Below are 24,775 nucleotides of genomic sequence, written 5' to 3' on the forward strand. Positions count from 1 at the left end.
CCATAGTGGCAGCCCAGTACATTGCCAGAATTGCTGCTATAAAAGAGGAAAACAAAAGGACGCTAGCACATTGCCTGTATGTCAAAAAACCTCTGAAAATAAGGTTTCTCTTGCTCTCACACATTCTCGTCCTTGCTTCATCAGATTGCTTCCTACTCCCCATTGTATGCGGAACTCTTAAGAGTACACAGCACCCCATTCACTCTTACCAAGTAATGACTGGAAAAAAATTAGGATACTCTAGTATTGACAGTTGCGACTAAATTGTACACTGCCAGTGATGATTCCTTCTGTCTCGTCAGTTAGAACCTGTAGTTCTTTATATTCTCACTGAGGCAGCCACAAATTGATTCCGCTGTCTCGAAAGGAAGCAACCACAATGTATTCTTACTATACAACTGCCACTTCTCCCATGTGAGCCAGAACCAACTCTACCTGGAACACATGAACTCATTACAGATACAAGTACCACTTGGTTTGCCATCTCTTTGAAGATCACAAATCTATTTGGTGCTGTTTACGGCCCTTTTTTTACAAAATAGACTGTCTTGAAGCCACATAGATGGTGTTGCTTAATCAGTGTGCTGTTTCAGTGAAGCATCAGTGTATTCTCTTTGCGCTCTAGTGTCAAAATCGTTTTGTCAAGACAAGGGACAGACATTTGTTTCAGTATCGAACACTTTCTGATACAGTGACAAAGACTTTATCTTGTTTTTTTGCAATAAAACATGGCATAAAGAAGTTTATCCTGATCATAAATGAGACTATTATGATCCACCTTTCCCTCCACTCTCTATTGAAGGAGGCAATATTTTGTTAATTTTGACAAGATGAAGAATTGGGTATATAGTCCAAAATGGACCTGTGCCATATTTGAATTTTAGTGATAACCCTCGATAACAGGATTCAGGTGAAATAGGGACAGAAAACTATTTCCTACAAAAAGATCTAAGATGCATTTTAAAATATTTAAAAAGCTTCTAATATAACATTTAATACAGCATAACCCCTCCAGAATAATAATACTACGTCGAGGTTAGTATTTTAATTGGTGTCGTCTGCCTGGAAGTAATGATGGGATGGCACATCCAAACAAAGATACCCCTTTTAAATTATTCTTTGTTCTGTCAGTACCCATAATAAATTGTCAATTGCTGATTGTTATTTGGAGGCAATAGGAATAGGCAGAGAAGGTACTTTTTCCATCTGTAAAGTAAATATATTTTCATTTAACAAACTTTTAAATATCCTGTATTTACCTATTAACTCGCATGGCTGTCATTGTGGGGATGGATTCTCAAATTGGACAGTATGCTTCAGTGTTACAGTCCTGAAGTTTGTTCTGGAAAGTCTAGATTCGGTCTGCTTTGACCATTTTGGTACTTTTCAATGGAAAAATGTGCTCCATGTGTCTGAAGGAGTAGGTACAGTCTAGCATAAGGCTACTGGACTGACAGGAGAAGCTTTTAGAAAGAGTCTTTGATTTCTGCGCAGAGGCAAGCATACAAACAATATGCTGATGAACAGTTTTTGATGTTGCTGACCAACAGTCCTACAATAATTTTTAAATGAACACAGCACCATTTGATTATATTGTTGTTTATTATTAAACTGATCTGTTCCCAGTATTATTTACTGATAGTTTTACAAGATGATGATTTTACATCTCATATTTTGTGGGGAGTGTATATTTTGCTTAATTTATAGCCAATTTTGAGCCTGATGTCCTGCAATATATGTTAATGACATGAACTCAGTCACTTGAAAATTGCATGAAAGACCAAAACCTGGGCCATAGTTAAATAAACAATAATACAGTCAAATGGTGCTGTGTTCATTTAAAAATTTTAAAAATATGCTGCTGATCCCAGAATGCCAAGCTTCTAGGTAGTTGCACCACAAACTTCCAGTGCCTCTGGAAACATATGGTTTCCAAATGAACAGTAGTATCTTGATTTTAAGAGAGAATTTGTATTTATACAAAGTCAAAAGTTAACACCTTCTGTTTGACTTACGGGTGGTCACTCACAAAAAATTATATATTCCAAGTGGCTTCCATTCTCTAGAGTATGATTTTTAACTCCCTGACGTAAGTTAATCACAACTTTGGGCCAACAGACATTAATTAATCAAACCCACTTCTTCTGTAAGGGCAGCTTTCAGCTTCATTAACTTTGAGTTTTTTTAACGTGGGCATACTCTCTCAAGTATCCCCCCACTCCCTCCCCCCCCCCCCCCTCTCTCTCTCTCTCTCTCTCTCTCTCTCTCTCTCATATCCTGCACTCTTCACATGTATCCATTGTCTCTTCAGTTCTGGCAGAAAGAAGTTCTGCATGTATATCTAAAATTATAAGTTCACGATCACTTTTCAAAATTATTAGACCTGATTACATCAGTAGCAGCATTGACACACTATACAGTCACACTTGGGATGAAGAGGTCTTTCATGACTTCACAGCACTGTTCAGATGCCAGAAAACAGTAGTTATCTTTGTTAAGACACATTCAAGGGAATTGAACATCACCACTCATGAATATTATTACTTTGGCGTCATCTTCATAGATCACTTGCATAAACACAGTGAAATCTTCTCATTGCGTTAAGACCTTATTTTTGATCTGCAGAGCCAACATCTTTTTCTACAGATGGAATTCTGAATATAAATCTGTAACATGTGCCTCACTGACAGTTCATCTGTAGACAGTATGCGTGTTGACGGGTGCATTGCCGCGGGCTCATGATTGCCTCTCTCAGAATGGATGTGTTTTCATATGCACTCACTCTATCAGGACTTGGCAGTATCTTCTTTAGAATGCTTCTTGTTGTTCTGAAAGCTGTAAGTTTCATAGCTTCTGAAGTGGGTGACAGTTCCTATCAAATGATACAAGCACCCTTTTCCTCTCACTACTGACAGTGGGGTACTTCAGAGTCCGAGATTATCCATTTCCCATAGCTCACTCCTGCAATCCTGAACTGCAGGAAAATGAAAAGGTCGGGGGAGGAGTAATAACAGCTGAGATTCTTGTATGATGTGCTATTTACTTAAAATGTAATTGTATTCAAATTAATGAGCACATTACTGGAATTGATATTTCTTTATGTCTGTTTGCCTAATGGACTTCATAATTTTTTGCAGGTTGCATTTTATGAGATTTTGAGTGGCATGTGGGTTCGTAATGGTCTCCAGATAAAAGGACAAGCAATGACTTACATCCAGTGCAACTTCTGTAATTCCATGGTTGATGCAGACTTGTACCTGTTGCAGATATGTGCAACACAGCTACCACCTGAAAACTTCCTTATGACAGTGTTGGAAAAGTAAGTATCTGCCTTTGAATTACCTAGAGACTTTTCCTATTTAAATGCTGTACATTTAGATTATTCCAGAATGAGATTTCCACTTTGCAGTGGAGTGTGCACTGATACGAAACTTTGACAGATTAAAACAGTGTGCCAGACTGAGGCTTGAACTTGGGACCTTAGAGCTGTGATGAAGGGTTGTAAGTCATGCCTGGTAGCTCAGAGAGTAGAGCACTGCCCACAAAAGGCAAAGGTCCTGTGTTCAAATCTTGATCTGGCACACAGTTCTAATCAGCCAGGAAGTTTCATTTAGATTATTGTTGTGCTATATTGTCTGTAAGAATTAATTTCCTAATTTTATGGAGAGACAAATCTCTTAGAATCTATTTTGCATTCCTGCTTGTAACCATTTCTTAGAAATGTCAGGTGGAGTGGAATCTTTATATTGAACTAGCGGCCCCCTCTGCTTCGCATAGTGGCACTAAGTGTCCAGAGCTAGACAACTTCTCTGGCATAGTAGTAATAATTTATATACACAAACCTTCTTTGTTAATCAGTTATCTGTTAGTGAAAACAATATTGAGATACCTATAGTAATTCCTGAGATTAGCATACATGTATAGACTGAAAAATGAAGCAGGGGATTTTATAATATATGTTGATGTTTTGTGAATACCTAGTGTACTCAGTACTATTGACAGTTTTGTTTTATGTACAGAAAGCTGTATCTTTTCATATTGTCATTCAGCTAGGGTTTCGCATGTGAACATTTCATTCTTGTCAGTTGCTAACCAGACTCTGTTGTCCATCATTTTTAGGTTCCACATTATGGAATGGATGAGCCTAGGACCTTTCCAGGCATGTCATAACAGTTACATTGACGGTGAACATGATGCACCCATGCTAGAAAGTTGCATGACTTTTCTAGCTACTCTGACGAGCATTAGAACTAATTTAGGTAGGTACTAATAGTTAAAACTCGTGTTGATACACGTAGTGGGAAGTGTAATTTTTTTTAATTAACTAACAGTTATTAAGTAGTTAGTTAATGAGAACCATATGATAAACCAAACCACTGTATGTGGCAAAATTGTACTGGCCACCAAATAGACAATTATTCAATTATCGTTTTTCTGCGAAATAAAACAGTTGTAAGGGATGTGAAGATGTAGGCAGTTTGACTTTAGAGATTGTCAGAGGAGACTATCATATTCATAAATGCTACAGATTAATGTGGCGTCTGACATACAAGACAATTTGGGACAGACCTGGAGCATTGAATTCGTAACTGATGAACAAATTACACCCTTTAATATTCATAGGCATTTTTAAAAAAATGTATGAAAATTGTAGAGTGTGTGAGTGCTCGATAGAGTGCCAGATTATACACTTAAATAGTAGTGGGAAGAATGTATCTGACAAACCACTTTAAAGGTGTTGTTTTTCAGTTATCACTGTGTGCAGTGTACTGTGTATTAACCAACTCATCTGTGGAGATTAGCAGACTACGGCCAAGGATCTGTGTTATCCTGCTCAACCAACTTTGTTTCAGTTTTTCTAACAAATTAATACTGCCAGACAGCCTTATTTATTTTTTATGGGATGTTGATGATAAGTGTAATGGTGTGACAGTTTCAAAGAAGGAAGCAGAAAAGTTAATCCTGCCATAAGGCTGTAACATCAGTTGTTTATTACAGTAATACTGTAATAACTGTGTTCTTGTGTATGAATATTTTTATATAGTCTTTGTTAAAACAATTTCAACAGATGAAGTCTTAGCTTCCAGCTGCTTGCCATGAGAGACAGAATACTTTTTGTCTTCAATTTTCTTATTTTAATTTTTATTTGTTTATTTAATTTATTGCAATCTGTCATTGACTGGTTTTTATTGAGGGTTATAAAATATACCTGTTAATTCAGACTTCCTAAGCTTGGGATGATGATGGTCTTCCCCTCTTCCTCGAGTTTTTGGTCCTAATGTTACTTGCAAGTTGAATTACAAGATTTCTTCTGCAACAAAGATGTGTCCTTCCTTTTATCTTTATCTTATCCAAGGTGTAAAGGAAATAACTGTTCAAAATTTGAAACTTACATAAACTAGAAGAATATTTTTTCCACCATTCGTTGTTTGACATTCTTGTAAATGTAGATCCACAGTAATGATTAATTATGTCCACATTTCCCATAAACATTGTGTTTTCTAAGATAATTGTACGTTACCCAAACTGGAATGAGAGTTTGTTCATAACCAGTGAGAAAATGTTTGGGGGGATAAAGAATGTATTCAACAGTGTCACTAAATCTCTTTTAAGGGGTGACCAGCATATAATATGCATATTGGATTGATAGATACACTTTTCATAGAGTAAAAGTATTCATCACATTGTAACGGTATCCTTTCTTAATGGTATAACTGTCTATCATATATGCCCTCTCAGTTTATGCAATTCGGGGCAAATTTTGGTCTTCTTTTGAAACCTGTTTGTGTTGATATAATAGCCTGAATCACCTGTGTATGCCTGCAGAGCTTGTTCGAAATTAATAACTGTTTAATACACTAATGTCAAATCGGTATGAGTAGTACTTTCAAGTGTTGAATTGTTACAAAGGGGAATTAGAAAAATAGCTGCAGCCATTTTGATAATTAAAGAACAGATTTGAAAACCATAATTTTGGGCTACTTTTGGATCATATCAGTTGAACAGAGTCCTGTCTTCAAAACCTGTTGTGCTCTCATAAATATTCACATATAAAGCTCTTTGCATTTGATAATCAACATATTCACTATCAGTCTTGTTTCCCCTTGGGTAAATGAGTAAATAGATGCAGTATGAAATGTACGTATTAACATTGTTGAAGAATGTGATATTCTCCAGCCAATTATTTGTAAAATAGTCAACTAATTGGACCTTCGTTTGTTCCGATAAACCATCATTCAACTTGCCATCTAGTGCTTCACTAGTGGAATCACCTTCTGTCTTTTTTCTGTTGTAAATATATTTGACATTATAACCATTTCTGTAATAAGTTCATTCGGTAATAGAAAGCAAAAAAATTCCAGTTCCATTGCTAGCTGAGCACTTCGAGCAAGTGTAAATATCTCTTGTCCAGTCAAGTTTAGGAACCTCATGAGAGTACAGTCACAGTAAACTTTCCAGTAAAATGCAAAAGATAGTCCATTAGTGTTACTTTCTTCCTCATCATCACTAACTTATGATTTATTGGGATATACATCACGTAAAATGTGAACAATGTTTTTTGCTCACTCTCGACACTTGACTAGCCTTTACCCTTACTATTCCTGTATAAAATATGCCATGATATCATTATAATTTGCATTTCTTCTCCATGTCATTTTCATACAAGTAAAACAACTCAAACATTTTATCAGTTGCGGGCATCAAAACATGTGACGTACTGTGAAGTAGGGCATACTGTTTGAGCTACCTGTCTGAATGCTTAGGTACTACATAAGGAAACATGTTCAACTGGTGACTGCAAAAAACAGTTACAAAGAGAAAGTAAATTTGATGTCATCTGAGTTGAAGGTAAAACCGTTATGTGAGAATGATCTGACAGTGGATTGTAAAAGGGTTAATGAAATGAAATACGTATAGCATTCTGGCCCTGAGTCCATCCTGGGGAATTCAGCTGCCTAGTGCAAGATTTTTTATTTGATGCCACTTTGGTGACTTGTGTGTTGTTGTTGATGATGATGATGATGATGATGATGATGATGATAGCTACACATACACCCAGTCACGAGCGTAGAAAATCCCCAAACTGGCTGAAACTAGAATCCTGGGCCTGGTGATTGAGTGTTAGCAAAGCTAACTGCAAGACTACAGGGTGCTAATGAAAGGGTTAAAATTAGTTGGAATGCTATGGAAAATATGTTTGAAAAGTGGGATTATTGCAAGGTGGATAATGTAAATACTTACCCAGCAGAAAAATATCCATATGCAGATCTGCCATGGCCTGCTAAACCAACATTAGACACTTAGAATGTTTATAACTATGTTTGCAACAGGAATGAGGAATGTTCCCACCACGAATGAGTCCTTATGAGGTGGCAACAAAGGCAGCCCTATCCAAGAAAAACTTAGCCTGTCCATTCAGAAAACTGTATGATGGCACTGACTAGAGTGATAGCTTGAGTCTCAATAAAGAGAAGAAAATAATTTTTCACTTTCAGTGGTATTGTCATGTCACATTACAAATTTGCAAAATTTCTCTTCCCTCTATGTCCACCTTATAGTTCAGATTCAGCACCCTTGTACTTTCATTTCTTTGGAATTTTCAAATCTGTAGTATACAGGGTAAATTTTTGATGCTTTCTGCTGTAAGGAATTTATTGACACCTGTTGTTTCAGGGAGGACACATTCTGCGTTTTCATTGCTGACAAAATGGTATAATGACTGGATTCGACAAATGTATTTTTCTTTCTTGTTTAACTTTGTTAATTACACTGGAGCTAGTTGATAACCTTTGAGATCCTCATCAATCTGTTTCTATGGAACACAGTAATCTTCTTATCATTCACTTTGGCACCTTGTAATCCACCATCTTCTACATTTGTGCTAGGAAATAAATTCTTTGTTCTGATAAAATTAATCATCCACCAGAAATGATTTAGCTAGTTCTACTATTGCAGTGAATCTACTTTGTGTAGCTTTAATTAAAGATAGAGGAAGTATTACATTTGAAACTCTGTGAAGTGAGGCTCACAATGCATCTTTCAATTGAGAAATGTATGTATTTAGTATGCACACGGTAAATAAAAAAAGTGTTGCATGAGGATGTGGATGGTACACAACATAAGGGGGGAAGATGATATATCTTTTTTATTTAATTGTTTTATTCATTTTGTGTAGAAGTTCATCATAAATTCTTTGTTCACAGGTTTGCCTGATGCCTCTCTTTCTCAACTGGAAATGGTAACATTATTGTGCATGGGTGACAAAACTCACAGTCAGTTGATAGAACTCATGCCAGAAAGATGTGGAACTGCTCAGAGCCGTGATTTTGAATCTGTCCTGGCTGAAGTGAGTTTTTATTTTCAGTACTTGAGATAGTGACAGCCTGATTTGTAAGATTTGGTTTTAATTTAAAATAATTATGGAATGTTTCTGTTGTTTCTAATTTCTCTTTTAAACACATATTAGTAATTAATATATCTTGATTAAAAACTTCATAATAAAATTTCAATGCAATGCTTTGATAGGTGGCAGAGTACAAAGCACCCAACTTGGAGGCTAGTGGTCACATGCAACAGGGGATGTACGTACCTAGACCAGTAGTGTGGGAACAATTATACGATCCAATACATGTGTTGCTGCGTGCGGTTCATCGTCGTGATTTTCAGACCTCTATGGATAGATTTGGCGATTAGTAAGTACAACCCTGAGTCTGATATGCTTTATGTGGTTATGTGAAACTATAGTCTTGTTATAACAGCTATTCACTTGACATGCACCATCTTCATATTGTATATACTAAATAATGAGGTGTTTTAGACAGCACTGTTATGATTGAATGCAATTGCATTTGTGCCTTGACACTGTGTTATAGAGAGATGTGGTTGTGGTAGCATCATGTGGCAAATGTTGTGATAATGGTTTGGAATCCAAGAATGTGGCTGCCTGATAAAGATAGAAGGTCTATGTCCTTAAATTAAACATTTGTGTCTGTGTAGAAGTTTAAGCAGCTGTCTTAGCAATATTCAGTGTTTGTACTACATGCATCACACTGTACATGCTGCAGCTCTTCACCGTTCCTCGCTTTGTGAAATGAAGCATTGGTCTGCATCAGAACACTAAAGTGTAACATTATTTTTACAAACACTGAGCAACAGGACTCTGGATTCTTCACTTTGATCAGTTCCGGCTCACTGCTTTGTGACTTTGCTATGTCTGTGTACGAAATGCTAGCTTGTAACATGATGTCCACTACCTCTGGAGCATGTATAAGCAGGAATGTTCTCTCCTCCAAGAAGATATTGAATATCTGTGGTGAAGTGACTGACAGAAATTCCAGGTGGCACAGTTGCCAGGGTGTTACTTTTTCTGGGCGCTGTTTAAAGGCGAATGTTGATGGCTTGTGGTCTCTGAATATTGTGAATTCTATGCCTTCCAAAAGATAACCAAAATGTATGACTTCCGAATATGCTGCCAAAAATCTGTAATCATAAATATTGTAGTTGTGTTGTGTGTTAGTGAAAGACGTGGAGAAAAATGAAAGTGGTTCAGTTGTTCCTTTTCTCAGTTGGTGTAAAGAAGCACCTATAGCATAGTACAAGCAAGGGAAGATCTGTTGCGGGATGAGCAAGCTGAGTTGTAGTAGATAGTTCTTCTTTAAACTTCTTGAACAATTTGTCTGTTTCATCAGTAACAGGGCAATTATCCTTCCTCTTGGTGTTCTTGCAAAAGTTAAAGGTCGTTGGATTGCTATAGTATGTGGAAGCATGCGTCCATAAAAATTCACCAGTCCTAAAAAAACAACTTAATTCAGTTACTATCTTAGTATGAGGGAAGTCCTTGATTATTTTCACTTTTTTTTCTAATGGTGAAACTCTTTGATAACACAAGAATGCTATCTTTTCCTCTCCAAAAATGCATTTACGTATGCCAATGTGAAGGTGGTATTTATCCAGCCATTGAGCTATTGCAGATACATTATATGTTCTTCCTCTGACGCTGAAGCAACAAGAATGTCATCTAAACAGGAATACAAAAAAGGCAAATCATTCAAAAAACTGTGAATAAAATGCTGGACAGTTTGTGCTGCATTGTGTAGCCCAAGTGGCATCTTCAAATAATTGAAAAATCCAAATGGTGTTATGACATCTATTTTAGGCACACCTTTTGTTGCAACAGAAATGGGTAAGGTCAACTTTAGAGAATGTCTTTCTCTTGGAGAGGTGGCGGTTGAAATGTTTAAATTGGCTAGTGCTCTGACACTGTGATAGCATTTAAAAGTTGTATAGTCTCCACAGGGATGCCAAGTTCCATATTTCGTTGGAATGAGATGGAGGGGGCTAGATCAGCAGCTTTCAGACAAACAGCATGTGTCAAGGTTGATCATTGATCATCTCCTGAAAGTTTTTTTTTGCCGGCTGTTGCATACGCCTGGATGTCCCGTTGTGATTGTGTGTTGCACCTTAACTTCAGGAGAATTGTAATTTGATTTCTCTGTGAGTGTGTTAGGATGTCTCTCTAACAAGTCTTGATATTTATGCTGTGAGTCAATCAAAAACTCTAAACTGTCTGTAGGTACATCTACGGAGCCTGTACTAGCAATAAAAATTTCTCAGTTGAGTAACTTTTTTGGCTTAAAACCAAGCAACAGACCATAACCATAATGACTGAAGAAATCAACACCAATAATTTGCTGACAAACATCTGCAAGAAGAAGTGGCCATGGAAACCTTCATGAGAGGCTTATATCGAGGTTCAGTAGTCTTTCACCATATGTGTATATTGCAGAACAGTTTGCAATTTAGAGCTGCTGTTTCTGAACTGCTGCTGGCAGTACAGAAACACCTGCTCTGGAGTCTACCAACAATCAAAGATGTGTGTTATGATCTGTTACGAACAGGTGGTTAGATTATTCACCTTCCTCACTTTGTGCCGCCCCAAGTGAGTAGCATACTAATTTTTTATCTGAATGTTCTAATTTTCTGTCTGAATGTTCGCAGACTGTTGAGATGTAAAGGAACATGGCAGTGTGCATTTCTTTATGCTGTTTAAATTTGTGATGATACCGGCAGGCTGTTTTAGTCCATGCCGTAGTGATTTCTACATACTCCTTGATCCGGTTCCAGTTCATAGTTTCTGAATCTGGATTGTTAGTTCCAGATGGGAAGCTCTCTCATCTTGAAATGGAGACGAAACAGTTTCCGTACTATATGCAAACCGACTGGGCATTGTAATCTCTATGATTTTGACCATAGAAACCACTGCGTCAATATTTACATCTTGAGTAGCTGTTAGTATAGAACGTGCGTTGGTTGGTAATAGTTGAAGAAATATAGTTCTTAAAAAAATCGTCAGTTATTTGCATTCTGGCAAGAGCTCACATCTCTTGGAGCAAAGTAGCAGGCTTTTTGTCTTATATTTCCATTGTGGTTAGCAATTTTTTAACTTTGTGTAACTCTGATTCTTCAAATTCTCTGGTAAGACTTGAAAGTCTGTGTTTGAGAAGCTGTTAAAATTTGGACATGTAATCTGAAATCAGCTCAGCATCTTAGCTATCAAACAATCCCAAAACATAGTGATAACTTATCATCTCGTTGTTAATATTTTTGATAATAGAGTGGGACTTTGCTTACAAAAACCGTGTATGTGGTATTTTCATTGGTGCATGTCATATTTCCTTAGTGGTGTCGTTCTATGAGTTTGTCATAAAAACAAAAAACAAAAAAGTATTTAAATTGCTGCAGTAAAATTCAAATAACGATGGGAGTGAGTATTGTGTACTTGCTATCACATCAATATCACCAGTTGTGGGTTCTAGTAAAAGTAATTATTTATTTTGCACCACACTAATGAAACTACCAAGAATGCATATACAGTATAACATTTTAATAGCAGTTGCAATTAAATTGATAGGCAAAAGTAAGCAAAAGACTAACTACTTCAACATGCATGTATAAATTTTACACAATTTACATTTCACTGTATACCTGACAGCCACACTATGAACCTGAATGTTTGAGTTTTGCAATATGTATTTGCTGCCTTACTGTTCAGTCCATTTATAGAATGTTATGTGTAGTGTTGGCATTTACCTACTTAGGGACTCAGTATTTGATTTCTTATATGAGTTCTCCCATGTTGTATAAAATGAGGTGATTTGTTTGGTATTTGGCTTAGAAGATTGATCCGATATTAATAGAGCATGTCTGTTGATAAACTTAGTCACACTGGTAGAAGACCCACAGTAGTCTATTCTTTGCCATTGCTGTTGCTTATAAGCATCACAAATGAAGATGACAAACAAGTTTCTAGATATTATACCATCATTTAGAGCTTGTAGAGAACCATTTCCCACATGCTGTGTGAAAACCTGAATAATGTTGGCAAGATTAAATATCGTGTACAGCTACTAATAGATTTTTTTGTGCATTGCCATTTTCCTTCTATGCAGTACATTTGTATATGCTGTTCTGTGTATTATTATTATTATTATTATTATTATTATTTAAATTGGAAGTTATGTTTCTACTGAACATAATTCTTGTTTCATTTCTTATTATGTATACACTTTACATTTCAGTGTTCACCAGGCAGGAAAACTGAAGTCTGCAAGTACTCCTTGGCCACCATTCAGAGAACCAGCACCTTGCCATGAAGCATATGAAGATCCCCGCAAAATTTTACGATCACGCGTATTTCATTCTGCAGCATTTGTAGTGTTGCATAAAGCAGTTGTTGGTCACACCGTATCTGAACATGTCATGTCAATTGTAATTTACTTGTTGGAAATGGCAGTTGTCACTGCTGAACATGAAGATCAACAGTCACAGGTATGTTTAAAATCACTTCATAAACCAAATTTGAAATATGTTTTGCATTAAGCCATGGAGAGCATTGCATGTTGGTGGGTGCATTCTAGCCATTAGAGAACAAGTCCTAGTATTCATTGCTAATAATGTTTTCTGTAGCCAACTAAAGGTAGAAAAATATTCTGTCTTGCTAGAAAGCAGAGAGAATACACATACAAAACCGGGCAGTTATCTGCTTATGAAATCTTGATGTTTGTCAGGTAACAACTGGGAGAGGAGAGGGGTTTTTACAGTTTTAAATGCTAAGTTATTATTTAGATACTAATTTTTATGTAGAAAATGTGGCTATTAATTATTGTTACTTAAATATATTCAGTTAACTTGGTTAGGAACATAGAAAATAACTAAATTATTAATTTATACAGTTGATTTCAAAGTAAGTAATTTCATAAAATAATGAATTTGTTTCTTGTTGGTTTTTGAGAGGTTCATGTAAATCTGTGATCTTGTAACCATTTTCCTCATGCTCTGCTTGTTGTAATAGATACAGTTTAAGTGCTAAGAGAGAGACTGGAATGAATAGAATTAACCACTCATCTCATGTAGATAGGCGATCGACTGGTCATTGGCACACAAGACGAGGAAAGTGACTGGTTAGGACCCTGGTAGTGGCAAGAGGAATTGTACATGGCACATATTTAGGTTAAGAAGTGGGTTTGTAAAAGGGGAGATAGATCAGAGGAAGAGGTACAATGTAGAGGGGAAAGTTTGAGAGTGTAGATTTGTGTGTGAGGTGGGAAGGAGGGAACAGGAATGGGGGAACGTGGTGTAAGGCGGGGGCAAGCAAACATTTAGACCCGGAGGATTACAGGATTGAAACCTGTCTTATTGACGTCTATTTAAATGAGAAAAGTTAGTTTTGCAGGGAAGGAAGAGTTAGATGGTTTAAGCAACTATTGAAGTTGAACATGTGCTCAGCGGGATGTTCTGCCTCTGAATGGTCAGCTTTGCTCTTGATCATTCATTTGGATGGACAATGTGTTGGTAGTCCAGATAAAAGGCTATCCATAAGTTACAGCAGAACTGGCATTTGACAATACTTTTCACTGGTGACACTGCCTCTGATGGGATAGGATGTCTGGACTGGATTAGGAAGTGCCAGGTGGATACATAGTACAGCTGTTGAACCCGGCTCTTCCACTGGGATATGACCAAAGTGATGACGGTCTGAGTGTAGCTATGGCATATGGGTGGGCCAGAATATTTTGTTGTGTGAGTGGGTGGCAGACTACCACTATGGATGGAGTGGGAAGGATGTTTTTTGATGTTTCTTATTCCTGGCGATGATGACCTGGAGCAGAAAGAGTTATTTTGTGCTTAAATGTTTGATGTACATATTCAGTTAAAAACGTCCTTTATTAGCTCTGTTAATAATAATAGTGATGGTAAACATATGATGTATGCGAAGTACGATGAGATTAAACATGTGCATTTCCAAGTGACTTATTCATGGAAGCAGAAGAAGAAAAGTGCTTTAACTTTGCTGCACTCATCACCTTGCAAGGCAGAGACACAGACTTTGAACTGTGCAAAAACTACTTTGAAACATGCCTGCAGAGAAGCACATTGGCAAACTAATAGAGATAATAAGCGATTCACTACCCTAACAAATCCAGTCCTTATATGTAGCACAATAAATTGAAAACATTGCTGATGGGAATGAATAAATACAGGAAATTTAGGGTTAAATATCATTACACTTTCTTCCTGATCAGGAAAGATCAGGAAATAGTTTTTGATAGTTTCACAATATTTTCAGGGAAGGAGAATTTGAAATATGTGACAGGTGTTGAATGAACATAGTTCTCTATGTTACAATGAAGGGAATGTGTGAGGTAGAGTGTTAAGCTAGCACACACACACACACACACACACACACACACACACACACTCACTCTGCGCTTATCTTAAAAGGAAATGAAATCTAAATAGGACTTCGCATCTTCTCAGGTAACTGTGCTTCATCTCCTTGTGTTGTGAACTAAAACATCTTGTGGGAGGAATATTGCTATTTGTCTATCCATACCCATCGAGCTCTTACCATTAATACCATTCACAGTTAATACAGTTTCTTTTCCTCATCTAAAATCTGCTTACCTCAGTTATTTCCCCGCTTCTTTTATGAGTCAGTCTTGGTCAGTTACCTTCAGTGTCTACTGTTCTACTATAATTTTCTATTTTTAACTCGTAAAGAATTCTGAGTGGTTTTGGAAAGTCTTTCAGTTTTTATCATAGTGATCCAGCGTACTCCTCTTGGTTGTATCATTGCAATTTTCCCTCTTAATCATTTGCACTGCATTTTCAAGGTTTATCGTAAATTAGATTTTTATATTTTCTGATTCCTCCACAATCATGTCAAATATTGAGTGGTCTTTTGTGTGTGCACAGTGTTTCTTAGTCTCATATTCTGACAAGGGTTTTTGGTGGGCATCAGTATGTGTCTGTTCTACAGAAAGAACCTAATTACAGAATGTAATAACTAATCACTTAATTTTTATTGAAGATTCTTATTGAGGATTCAAATCCTAAGCCATCGTTATGTACATTTTGTGGTTATCCACTTCAGGCAAATACTGTGAAGGTTCCTTCACTTGGGTCGTGGCCAATTCTGTTCCTCGCCTCTATTAACCCCATAATTTAATAACTTTTTTTTCAAGTTATGTTCCAAAAATAATATTTTTTTATTAATGACAAATATCACATAATGAATGACATTGTGTATAGACATTTAAAGGTAACTTTTAAATCTCCAGTAATAAAATCCCGAGTGCACTGGACTTTGACTAAGATATTGTGGAACTTGACGTCTTCTCTTTTTTTAGTGTCTGTGTTGCTATGAAGTATAACCACGTATTTCACTGTAGTTTTCTGTTAACATACATCTTGGAGGAGTTGGCTGGGACACAGTGAATGTACTTATCTCGTACAACTGGCGAGCATGTATCGCTCAACCAATGAACTATCATCACTTAGTCTCTAATGAAGCAACATCACATTCTTCTTCACTTTGAGCCGCTAAGTTCAGTGTGAAACACAGGATTGCTAAAGCAGTCCTGTTTTGGAAGCATTGCCTAAACAACAGTACAGGAGAGAATCTTAAAGCATTAATTTTGTTGTCAAGTACCGAAAGCTGTACACAGTTAATACAATATCCAGTGGCAACCACCTCAACCACAACACAGTGGCCAGGCTACAAATGTAGTACCTGATGCTCTCTAACAGCCAGATACGTAACGATCAGTGCTGGATGGGATTTAAAAAAGAAGTTTAGAACAGTGTGCGCCGTCTTTTATTTAACTAACGCATCTGATTACGTTGATCAAAAATTTTGCCTCAGGATTTGTACCATTATGGAATATGGTGATAGCTCACAATTGGTTCACCCCTTACTTTAAGAGCAGACAGCAAAAGGTCATTTTCCACAGTAATGGGAAATGCTATGATGTGGAGTCCAACAGGGGCACAGCTACATGGGGAGTGTTCCAGGGATCAGTCCTGGGGCTACTCCTGTTCGTTATTTATGTAAATCATATGCCTTCTAGTATTACAGTGGACAGTTCAGACAATAAGTGATGTAAGTTCACGAACCTCTTGTTGACCCTTGTTCATTAGTCAGGGTTTTCTGCCATTGATGTTCCAATATAAATATATTCTTTAATGTCATTTCTTGTTAAAAATATCAGCTCACTCTCAAGAATTAGCAGTTTTCATTCAGTGTAAGAAAAACAAAATTTCCAGTTACTTTCTGATCAAACCTCATACATTTCTGGTTTGATGAAGACTTCCTATCACACCATGGTTAGCCTGCCAAATCACCTGATCTTAATCTAGGACTATTTGGAAAACAGATAAAATATAGCAATCAACATCACTGTAATTTGATAGCTGTGTGGGATCTACTAATCATTAATGTGTGGGTTCAGACAGTTTTGGAATACTGAATAAACTCGCAGACTCCCTTCCTCACCAAATTCTACAGCCAGTTATACAGGCATATCTTACGAAATTACGAAATTGTTTTTAGTAATTGTAAGAAGAATAGAGTCCAAGCACAAACTTCCAAGTATGCAGCAATTAGACATGCAGCCCATGCATCATTAGTGGAAGATCTCAGGTTCAGTCACAGACTAACAAAAGGAAATACACGAATGATAATAGAAAAACAGTTATTTTTCCAACTGTGGATGTTAAAGAACAAAAATATTATGCTGACTTGTTGAACTAACTCTTGAGTTCTCTACAGTGATTAGATCTAAGTGTGCCCCATTTTAGACGGGGATATGTGGTAGTGTAAACAGTTACATAATTGAAGATGAGGAACATGACTTCTCATCGCATGTATATATTCAAATCATCTTTCAGTTACTTTTAGAACTAGTAATAAACCCATTTAAGGGTGTACCTAGTTTATCGGTCCTTCAGTTTTCTTCTTTAAGAACTACGATTTAGAGAAAATCGTGTTTCACCATGTCGTTGTGGTCTTCAGTCCTGAGACTGGTTTGATGCAGCTCTCCATGCTACTCTATCCTGTGCAAGCTTCTTCATCTCTCAGTACTTACTGCAGCCTACATCCTTCTGAATCTGTTAAGTGTATTCATCTCTTGGTCTCCCTCTACGAGTTTTACCCTCTACGCTGACCTCCAATAATAAACTGGTGATCCCTCGATGTCTCAGAACATGTCCTACCAACTGATCCCTTCTTCTAGTCAAGTTGTGCCACAAGCTCCTCTTCTCCCCAATTCTATTCAATACCTCCTCATTAGTTACGTGATCTACCCATCTAATCTTCAGCATTCTTCTGTAGCACCACATTTTGAAAGCTTCTATTCTCTTCTTGTCCAAACTATTTATCGTCCACGTTTCACTTCCATGCATGGCTACACTCCACACAAATACTTTCAGAAATGGCTTCCTAACACTTAAATCTATACTCGATGTTAACAAATTTGTCTTCTTCAGAAACAATTTCCTTGCCATTGCCAGTCTACATTTTATATCCTCTCTACTTCGACCATCATCAGTTACTTTGCTCCCCAAATAGCAAAACTCCTTTACTACTTTAAGTGTATCATTTCCTAATCTAATTCCCTCATCACCACCAGACTTAATTCGACTACATTCCATTATCCTTGTTTTGCTTTTGTTGTTGTTCATCTTATATCATCCTTTCAAGACACTGTCCACACATTCCAAGTCCTTACCTGTCCTTAGCTGTCTCTGACAGAATTACAATGTCATCGGTGAACCTCAAAGTTTTATTTCTTCTCCATGGATTTTAATACCTGCTCAGAATTTTTCTTTTGTTTCCTTTACTGCTTTTGCTCAATATACAAACTGAATAACATCAGGGAGAGGCTACAACCCTGTCTCACTCCCTTCCCAACCGCTGCTTCCCTTTCATGTCCCTCGACTCTTATAACTGCCATCTGGTTTCTGTACAAATTGTAAATAGCCTTTCGCTCCCTGTATTTTACCCCTGCCACCTTCAGAATTTGAAAGAGAGTATTCCAGTCAACAGTGTCAAAAGCTTTCCCTAAGTCTACAAATGCTAGAAACGTAGGTTTGCCTTTCCTTAATCTTTCTTCTAAGATAAGTCGTAAGGTCAGTATTGCCTCACGTGTTCCAATATTTCTACGGAATCCAAACTGATCCTCCCCGAGGGCGGCTTCTACTAGTTTTTCCATTTGTCTGTAAAGAATTCATGTTAGTATTTTGCAGCTGTGTCTTATTAAACTGATTGTTCGGTAATTTTCACATCCGTCAACACCTGCTTTCTTTGGGATTGGAATTATTATATTCTTCTTGAAGTCTGATGGTATTTCACCTGTCTCATACATCTTGCTCACCAGATGGTAGAGTTTTATCAGGACTGGCTCTCCCAAGGCCATCAGTAGTTCTAATGGAATGTTGTCTACTCCCGGGGCCTTGTTTTGACTCAGGTCTTTCAGTGCTCTGTCAAACTCTTCATGCAGTATCATATCTCCCATTTCTTCTTCATCTACATTCTCTTCCATTTCCAGAATATTGTCCTCAAGTACGTCACCCTTGTACCATTATATAATCTATCTGATACCTCTTAGTATCTCCAGGGTTCACCATGTCAGAGAATAAAAAGCCATTTACTTTCTCTGTGATCTTGTCGAGACAATTTGTTACGTAGATCATGATGTATTGGTCTCCCTTTTGGTTATAACTGTAGCAGTTAACAAGTTGTAACTTTCATGGAATTGTATTTCAGATATTTGTTGTTAAAATCGGTTCTTACTTCTCAGATAATATTCTATATTTTTGCTGTTTAGGTATGCCAAGCATCGAGAACTTCTCGTAAGAAGACAGTAAAGGACAAAGAACTTGCATCATGGTATGATTCAGATTGGCTATCAGAAAATCTTCGAACTGTTATACACCAAGTCAGGTTTGAACCAGAACCTGCAGTTGTATTTGACAGCTCAGACAGTGAGTTTTTCATTTTTTTAAATAAGTGAAGTACGTATCTTTAGAAATTATGACTATACATTGTTTCAGGTTTCTGTGAACATAATAAATTTTATTATGTTCGATTTTTTGGGAGTGGTTGTGCCCCATGACCATGATGTAATCCAGGACATAAGGAAGGTCAGCGTCAGTCATAATGCCATTTTTTAAAAATTACATTGCAGTTCTAAATTTCAACAGAGATTTCCGTTTACATGACTATTTATAGGCACAGATGATAGCAACATTGTCTGTTGAACTCTAAATCTGCAATGCAATAAAAGAGACAGATGATGTTGTGACTGATGCTGACCTCCTTTCTGTCCTAGAAATTTGATTGTTCTGTATACACTTGTGTGTTTTCAGTTGATGATTGAAAGGCTACTTTCAGGTGAAATAGAGTGGGAATCTTCAGAAATGGATGGAGATCCAGAAATGAATGGGGAGTCCTCTGGCGCTGTACCTGTGCTGGGGAGTGGAGAGGATCTGACAGTCTCTGTGGTCCAAGATCTCAGTGTTGTTACACATCCTATTAGTAAGTGAAGAAAATGATTTCTGTTAGTATTATTAGTATTGCTATTACATTCAAAGTCAACCTATAGGGAAAAAAAGTAATAAAAAACAGGCATTGTAGAGTGGCAACAATATTTACATATGGGCTGTCAAAAAATGTGAAGAGATGTAGCTTTCTAAGATCGCAGAAAAACTTTCACCTGTGACTAACCAATTAATTTTTTAACAGTTGTCTCACTTGCAAATTCTAATCAATTTTTTATGCAGTTTTATCAGTGTTACATGTTCTACATTTATCTCCCTCCATTAAGTGTAATATTAGATACCCAAATTAATATTGTGTTCAGTAAAATATTGTCCAAATAGAAAAACAGATAAATGAATAAAATATTCTAATAAACTATATATTACAACTGTTCACCACAAGCTTCTTTTTGGAACTTCAATATACAATTTCATAAAATTTCTGTAGATTGCAAGCAAAACTAAAAAGAGTAAGATAGCTTTAAATGTGTTGCTAATCATGGAAGGCTTTTTAAGTCAGATAATTCTGCAAAAAGGAGGGGGGGGGGGGGGGGGTGGTAATTGACACAATTTTAAAATTCTAGCTGTACTGAACATGAGGCACATCTATACCAAGGCGTTTTTTTCCATCCAATGAGTAATAACAATTATATTAAGTTGGTGTCCTTCTTATGTATCACTCATGTTTTATTAACTGTAGTCAGTAAATATTTGAGTTGGTCATTCTTAGCACTTTTTAGTGAATGACACATTATTAAATTCCATTAAGAGCTCCATGGTGTTTGGAAGCAAATCGGTCTTTGAGATAATTTGCAAGATAGTGTAGGAATATCTTAGTTACTTTACACATTAAACCTTTGTAGGGATTCCTGTTCTGTGCAGAAAATTGAAAAATGGCATGCAATGGATCAAGAAGACATTGATTAGTCCGTGTGGGACCTAAGCTGCATACAGCTGAGATATATAACATATGGAAAACTTAAGTTTCTAATGTTTGTATGATTTTTGTAAGTTGCAAAGGTTAGGTTCGTTTAAGCAGCTACCAGAGCTACTTTCAGGTGACAGAAAATGGGCGTTACTACGCATGCACAGCAATGAACATTTTTCTAGCTGCAGGAACTTTTCACTCAGCTTGAATGAATGTCCTGTCTGTTTTGTTGCTTGGTCACCTGTAGTGCTACTTGTAAACCCTAAATTTATTTTTACGCCATGTTGAATTCTGATATTCCAATACGAAAATGCCATATTTGGCAGTTTTTGTATTACAGTTTGTGTGCTGGGAAAATGCCATGCTTGGATATGTCAGTGCTTTAAAGGACTATCAAAAGAACGTCATTTTTGTGCTGCTTGATTAAGTTAAAATTGGGAAATACGATATCAGTATAAACATGTTTACAGTTCCACATCAATTTCATACGTCATTAATCTTATGTTTGCACTTGTACACTAGCCATAAAATACATTTAGAAACTACTTAGCCCAAGTACACTTTTCTAGCAGAGTGGAGGAGTGTTGCTTGTATTTTGTGTGTGTTTGCAAGTTTTAAATTTGAATGTTAAAAATGGTATTCCAACAGCCATTTTTATTTTTATAGCTTTTTATTTAGACTATTAGTTTAGACTCTCAATACTGTCTTCAGTCATATAATTTCTGACATGGAATCAATATCTGCATCTGGTTTCCATGTAAGACTTCACGAGCAATGTTTACACTTTACATGTTTTATACTTGAATCCCCTGATGAAAAGGGCTGTCTTTTATCTAAAAATAATTCTGTTGTATGAACACAGAGACTCATTTTATGTCCTGTATCATAAGTGTGGACATTTAATTTTTTTGCTGTTAATTCTAAGATTTTGCTACTCAACATATAGCGGAGATGCTGAGTCGTGATTGGCACAACAAAAAGATCCACACAATTATAGCTTTCGGCCATTAAGGCCTTTGTCAGCAGTAGACAGAGGCACGCATGCACGCAAACGCAACTTGCACACACATCTGCAGTCTCAGAGAACTGAAACCCACTGCAAGCAGCAGCACCAGTGTGTGATGGGAGTGGAGACTGGGTGGGGGTAAGGAGGAGGCTGGGGCGGGGAGGGGGAGGGATAGTATGGTGGGACTGGCAGACAGTGAAGTGTTGCAGTTTAGATGGAGAGCAGGAGAGAAGCTGTGGAGGGGGGAGGGGGTAAGTAGTGGAAAGGAGGGAAATAAAAAGAAATTAAAAGACTGGGTGTGGTGATGAAATGACGACTGTGTCGTGCTGGAATGGGAACAGGGAGGGGGATGGATGGGTGAGGACAGTGACTAACGAAGGTTGAGGCCAGGAGGGTTACAGGAACGTAGGATGTGATGCATGGAAAGTTCCCACCTGTGCAATTCAGAAAAACTGGTGTTGGTGGGAAGGATCCATATGGCACAGGCTGTGAAGCAGTCATTGAGATGAGGGATATCACGTTTGGCAGCGTGTTCAGCAACAGGGTGGTCCACTTGTTTTTTGGCCACAGTTTGTCGGTGGCCGTTCGTGCGTTGGTTGTCATGCCTACATAGAATGCAGCACAGTGGTTGCAGCTTAGCTTGTAGATCACATGACTGGTTTCACAGGTAGCCCTGCCTTTGTTGTGAAAAGTAATGTTAATGACCATACTGGAGTAGGTGGTGGTAGGAGGATGTATCGGACAGGTCTTGCATCTAGGCCTATTACAGAGGTATGAGCCATGAGGTAGGGATTTGGAAGCAGGGGCTGTGTAACGACGGACGTGTATATTGTGTAGGTTCGATGAACGGCAGAGTACCACAGTAGGAGGGGTGGGAAGGATAGTGGGTAGGACATTTCTCATTTCAGGCACGACGAGAGGTAATCGAAACCCTGGCGGCGAATGTAATTCAGTTGCTCCTGGAGGAGAGAACGTCTTTAACTAGTCCTGCATGGCTGAATTTGGGAGCGGGGCAAAACGTGAGGCCTTTGGAAAGGACTGATATTTCTGTGGCACTAAGGCTTCTGGAGGAAAGGTTCGTAACTGTGTTGCATGTCTGTTTAGGTTCTGGGTTCTGTGTGGTGGCGGGAGGGAGTTTTGGAGAGGGGGGGGGGTGGTAAGTGTAGTAGGTCAGCGAGAAAGGGTTTGTCAGCTATGAGGGGGTGTGGGGGAGGTTTGGAAGTAGTTGTAGGAGTGGTGGACAGTGGTACTCCGAGGCAGGAGTAGGAACTGAGCAGGATGGAGAGCTTTTTGAGATGCCGTTGTGCATTTTGCTCAAATTCCTGCAGGACAAGAGTTTCAGTGTGTGTATGGGTTCCAGGAATTTGGGATTACATAACACGAGAATTTTGGGGATGGAGAGAGGGTACTGGAAGGAGGATTGGGCTTGGTTGATATGGTTTTGCAATACTATGTTGGTGAGGGCTAAGGATTGGCGGAATCTGAACAGGTGGAGGTCATTGTGGAAGGAGGGGTGGCAACCAGAGATGGGTAATTTGATGGTAAGGCCAGTAGGGGGTTTCATGAGCCAAGCAACAATGCAGGAACAGTATGTGAGACTGGGATCTGGTTGGGGATAAGGAAACTTTTCTGTATTGACGCAGATGGAAGGAGCAAGGATCCATGGTGGTGAAAAAAAATATGTAAGAAAGTAGAATTATGTCAGAAAAATACACCCAAATACATGTGAAAATTACGAAAAGGACAAAAAGGATGCATAAGGGGAAAAAAACGATATGAAATCTGAAGACGCCAATAGCGGAAGGCAAAAACTCACTAAAATTGGCGAAGAGTCACAAGGGTCAAAGTAGAGAATAAGTAATCACTAATAAGTATATGTATATTACTGTGGGTAGCAGGTTTGAGTCCTCAACCGACTCTCCACTGTTCCTGTCCCTTTACCACACGGTGCCTTGATTGTCACTATTGATGCCACCTCCCTGTACACTAACATTTCTAATGCCCATGGTCTTACTGCTATTGAACACTACCTGTCCAGATGCCATATGGATTCCAAACTAACAACCTACTTCCTAGTCTCCATGACCAACTATATCCTCACCCACAATTACTTCTCCTTTGAAGGCATTACCTACAAATAAATCCGTGGTATGACTATGGGCACCCACATGACACCATCCTATGCTAACCTATTCATGGGCCATCTAGAGGAATCCTTCCTAAAAACCCAGAATCCTAAACCCCTCACCTGGTTCAGATTCATTGATGACATCTTTGGTATCTGGATTGAAGGTGAGGACACCTTATTCACATTCCTCCAGAACTTCAACAACTTCTCCCCCATTTGCTTCACCTGGTCCTACTCAACCCAACAAACCACCTTCCAAGATGTTGACATCCACCTCATAGATGGCTACATCAGTACCTCCGTCCATATCAAACCTACTAACCACCAGCAATACCTCCACTTCAACAGCTGCCTCCCATTCCATACCAAGAAGTCCGTTCCGTACAGCCTAGCTACCCATGGTCGTCTCATCTGCAGTGATGAGCATTCCCTCTCAAAATATGCCGAGGGTCTCACTGAAGGCTTCACTGAGCGTAATTATCCTCCCATCCTTGTACAAAGCAAATCTCCTGCGCCTTATCTTTCCAGTCTCCCACCACCTCCCAAAGTCCCACAGTCCGGCCACAGAGGAGTATTCCCCTCGTAACTCAGTACCATGCGGGACTGGAGCAACTGAATTACATTCTCCCCCAGGGTTTCGATTACCTCTTGTTGTGCCCTGTAATAAGAAATGTCCTTCCCACTAACTTTCCCACCCCTTGTACCGTGGTATTCTGCCGTCCATCGAACCTACACAATATACTCGTCCATCCTTACACAACCCCTATTCCCAATCCCTTACCTCATGGCTCATGCCCCTGTAATAGACCTAGATGCAAGACATGTCCCATACACC

At 38.1% G+C, this 24,775-nt stretch overlaps 1 protein-coding gene across 2 annotated transcripts in view; it reads left to right on the plus strand.

Annotated features, from left to right (window-relative positions):
* The window catches only part of LOC124605511 (E3 ubiquitin-protein ligase Ubr3), a 297,916-nt gene that overhangs the window by 169,499 nt on the left and 103,642 nt on the right, over positions 1-24,775 (plus strand). For both annotated transcript variants that reach the window (XM_047137248.1, XM_047137249.1), the window contains exons 11-17: positions 3,138-3,319; positions 4,120-4,259; positions 8,205-8,347; positions 8,527-8,693; positions 12,579-12,828; positions 19,167-19,323; positions 19,733-19,876. In XM_047137248.1, coding sequence (XP_046993204.1) covers positions 3,138-3,319; positions 4,120-4,259; positions 8,205-8,347; positions 8,527-8,693; positions 12,579-12,828; positions 19,167-19,323; positions 19,733-19,876 — 1,183 coding nt within the window. The remainder of the gene's footprint in view (positions 1-3,137; positions 3,320-4,119; positions 4,260-8,204; positions 8,348-8,526; positions 8,694-12,578; positions 12,829-19,166; positions 19,324-19,732; positions 19,877-24,775) is intronic.

Source organism: Schistocerca americana, chromosome 3, assembly GCF_021461395.2.
Source record: "Schistocerca americana isolate TAMUIC-IGC-003095 chromosome 3, iqSchAmer2.1, whole genome shotgun sequence".
NCBI lineage: Eukaryota > Metazoa > Arthropoda > Insecta > Orthoptera > Acrididae > Schistocerca > Schistocerca americana.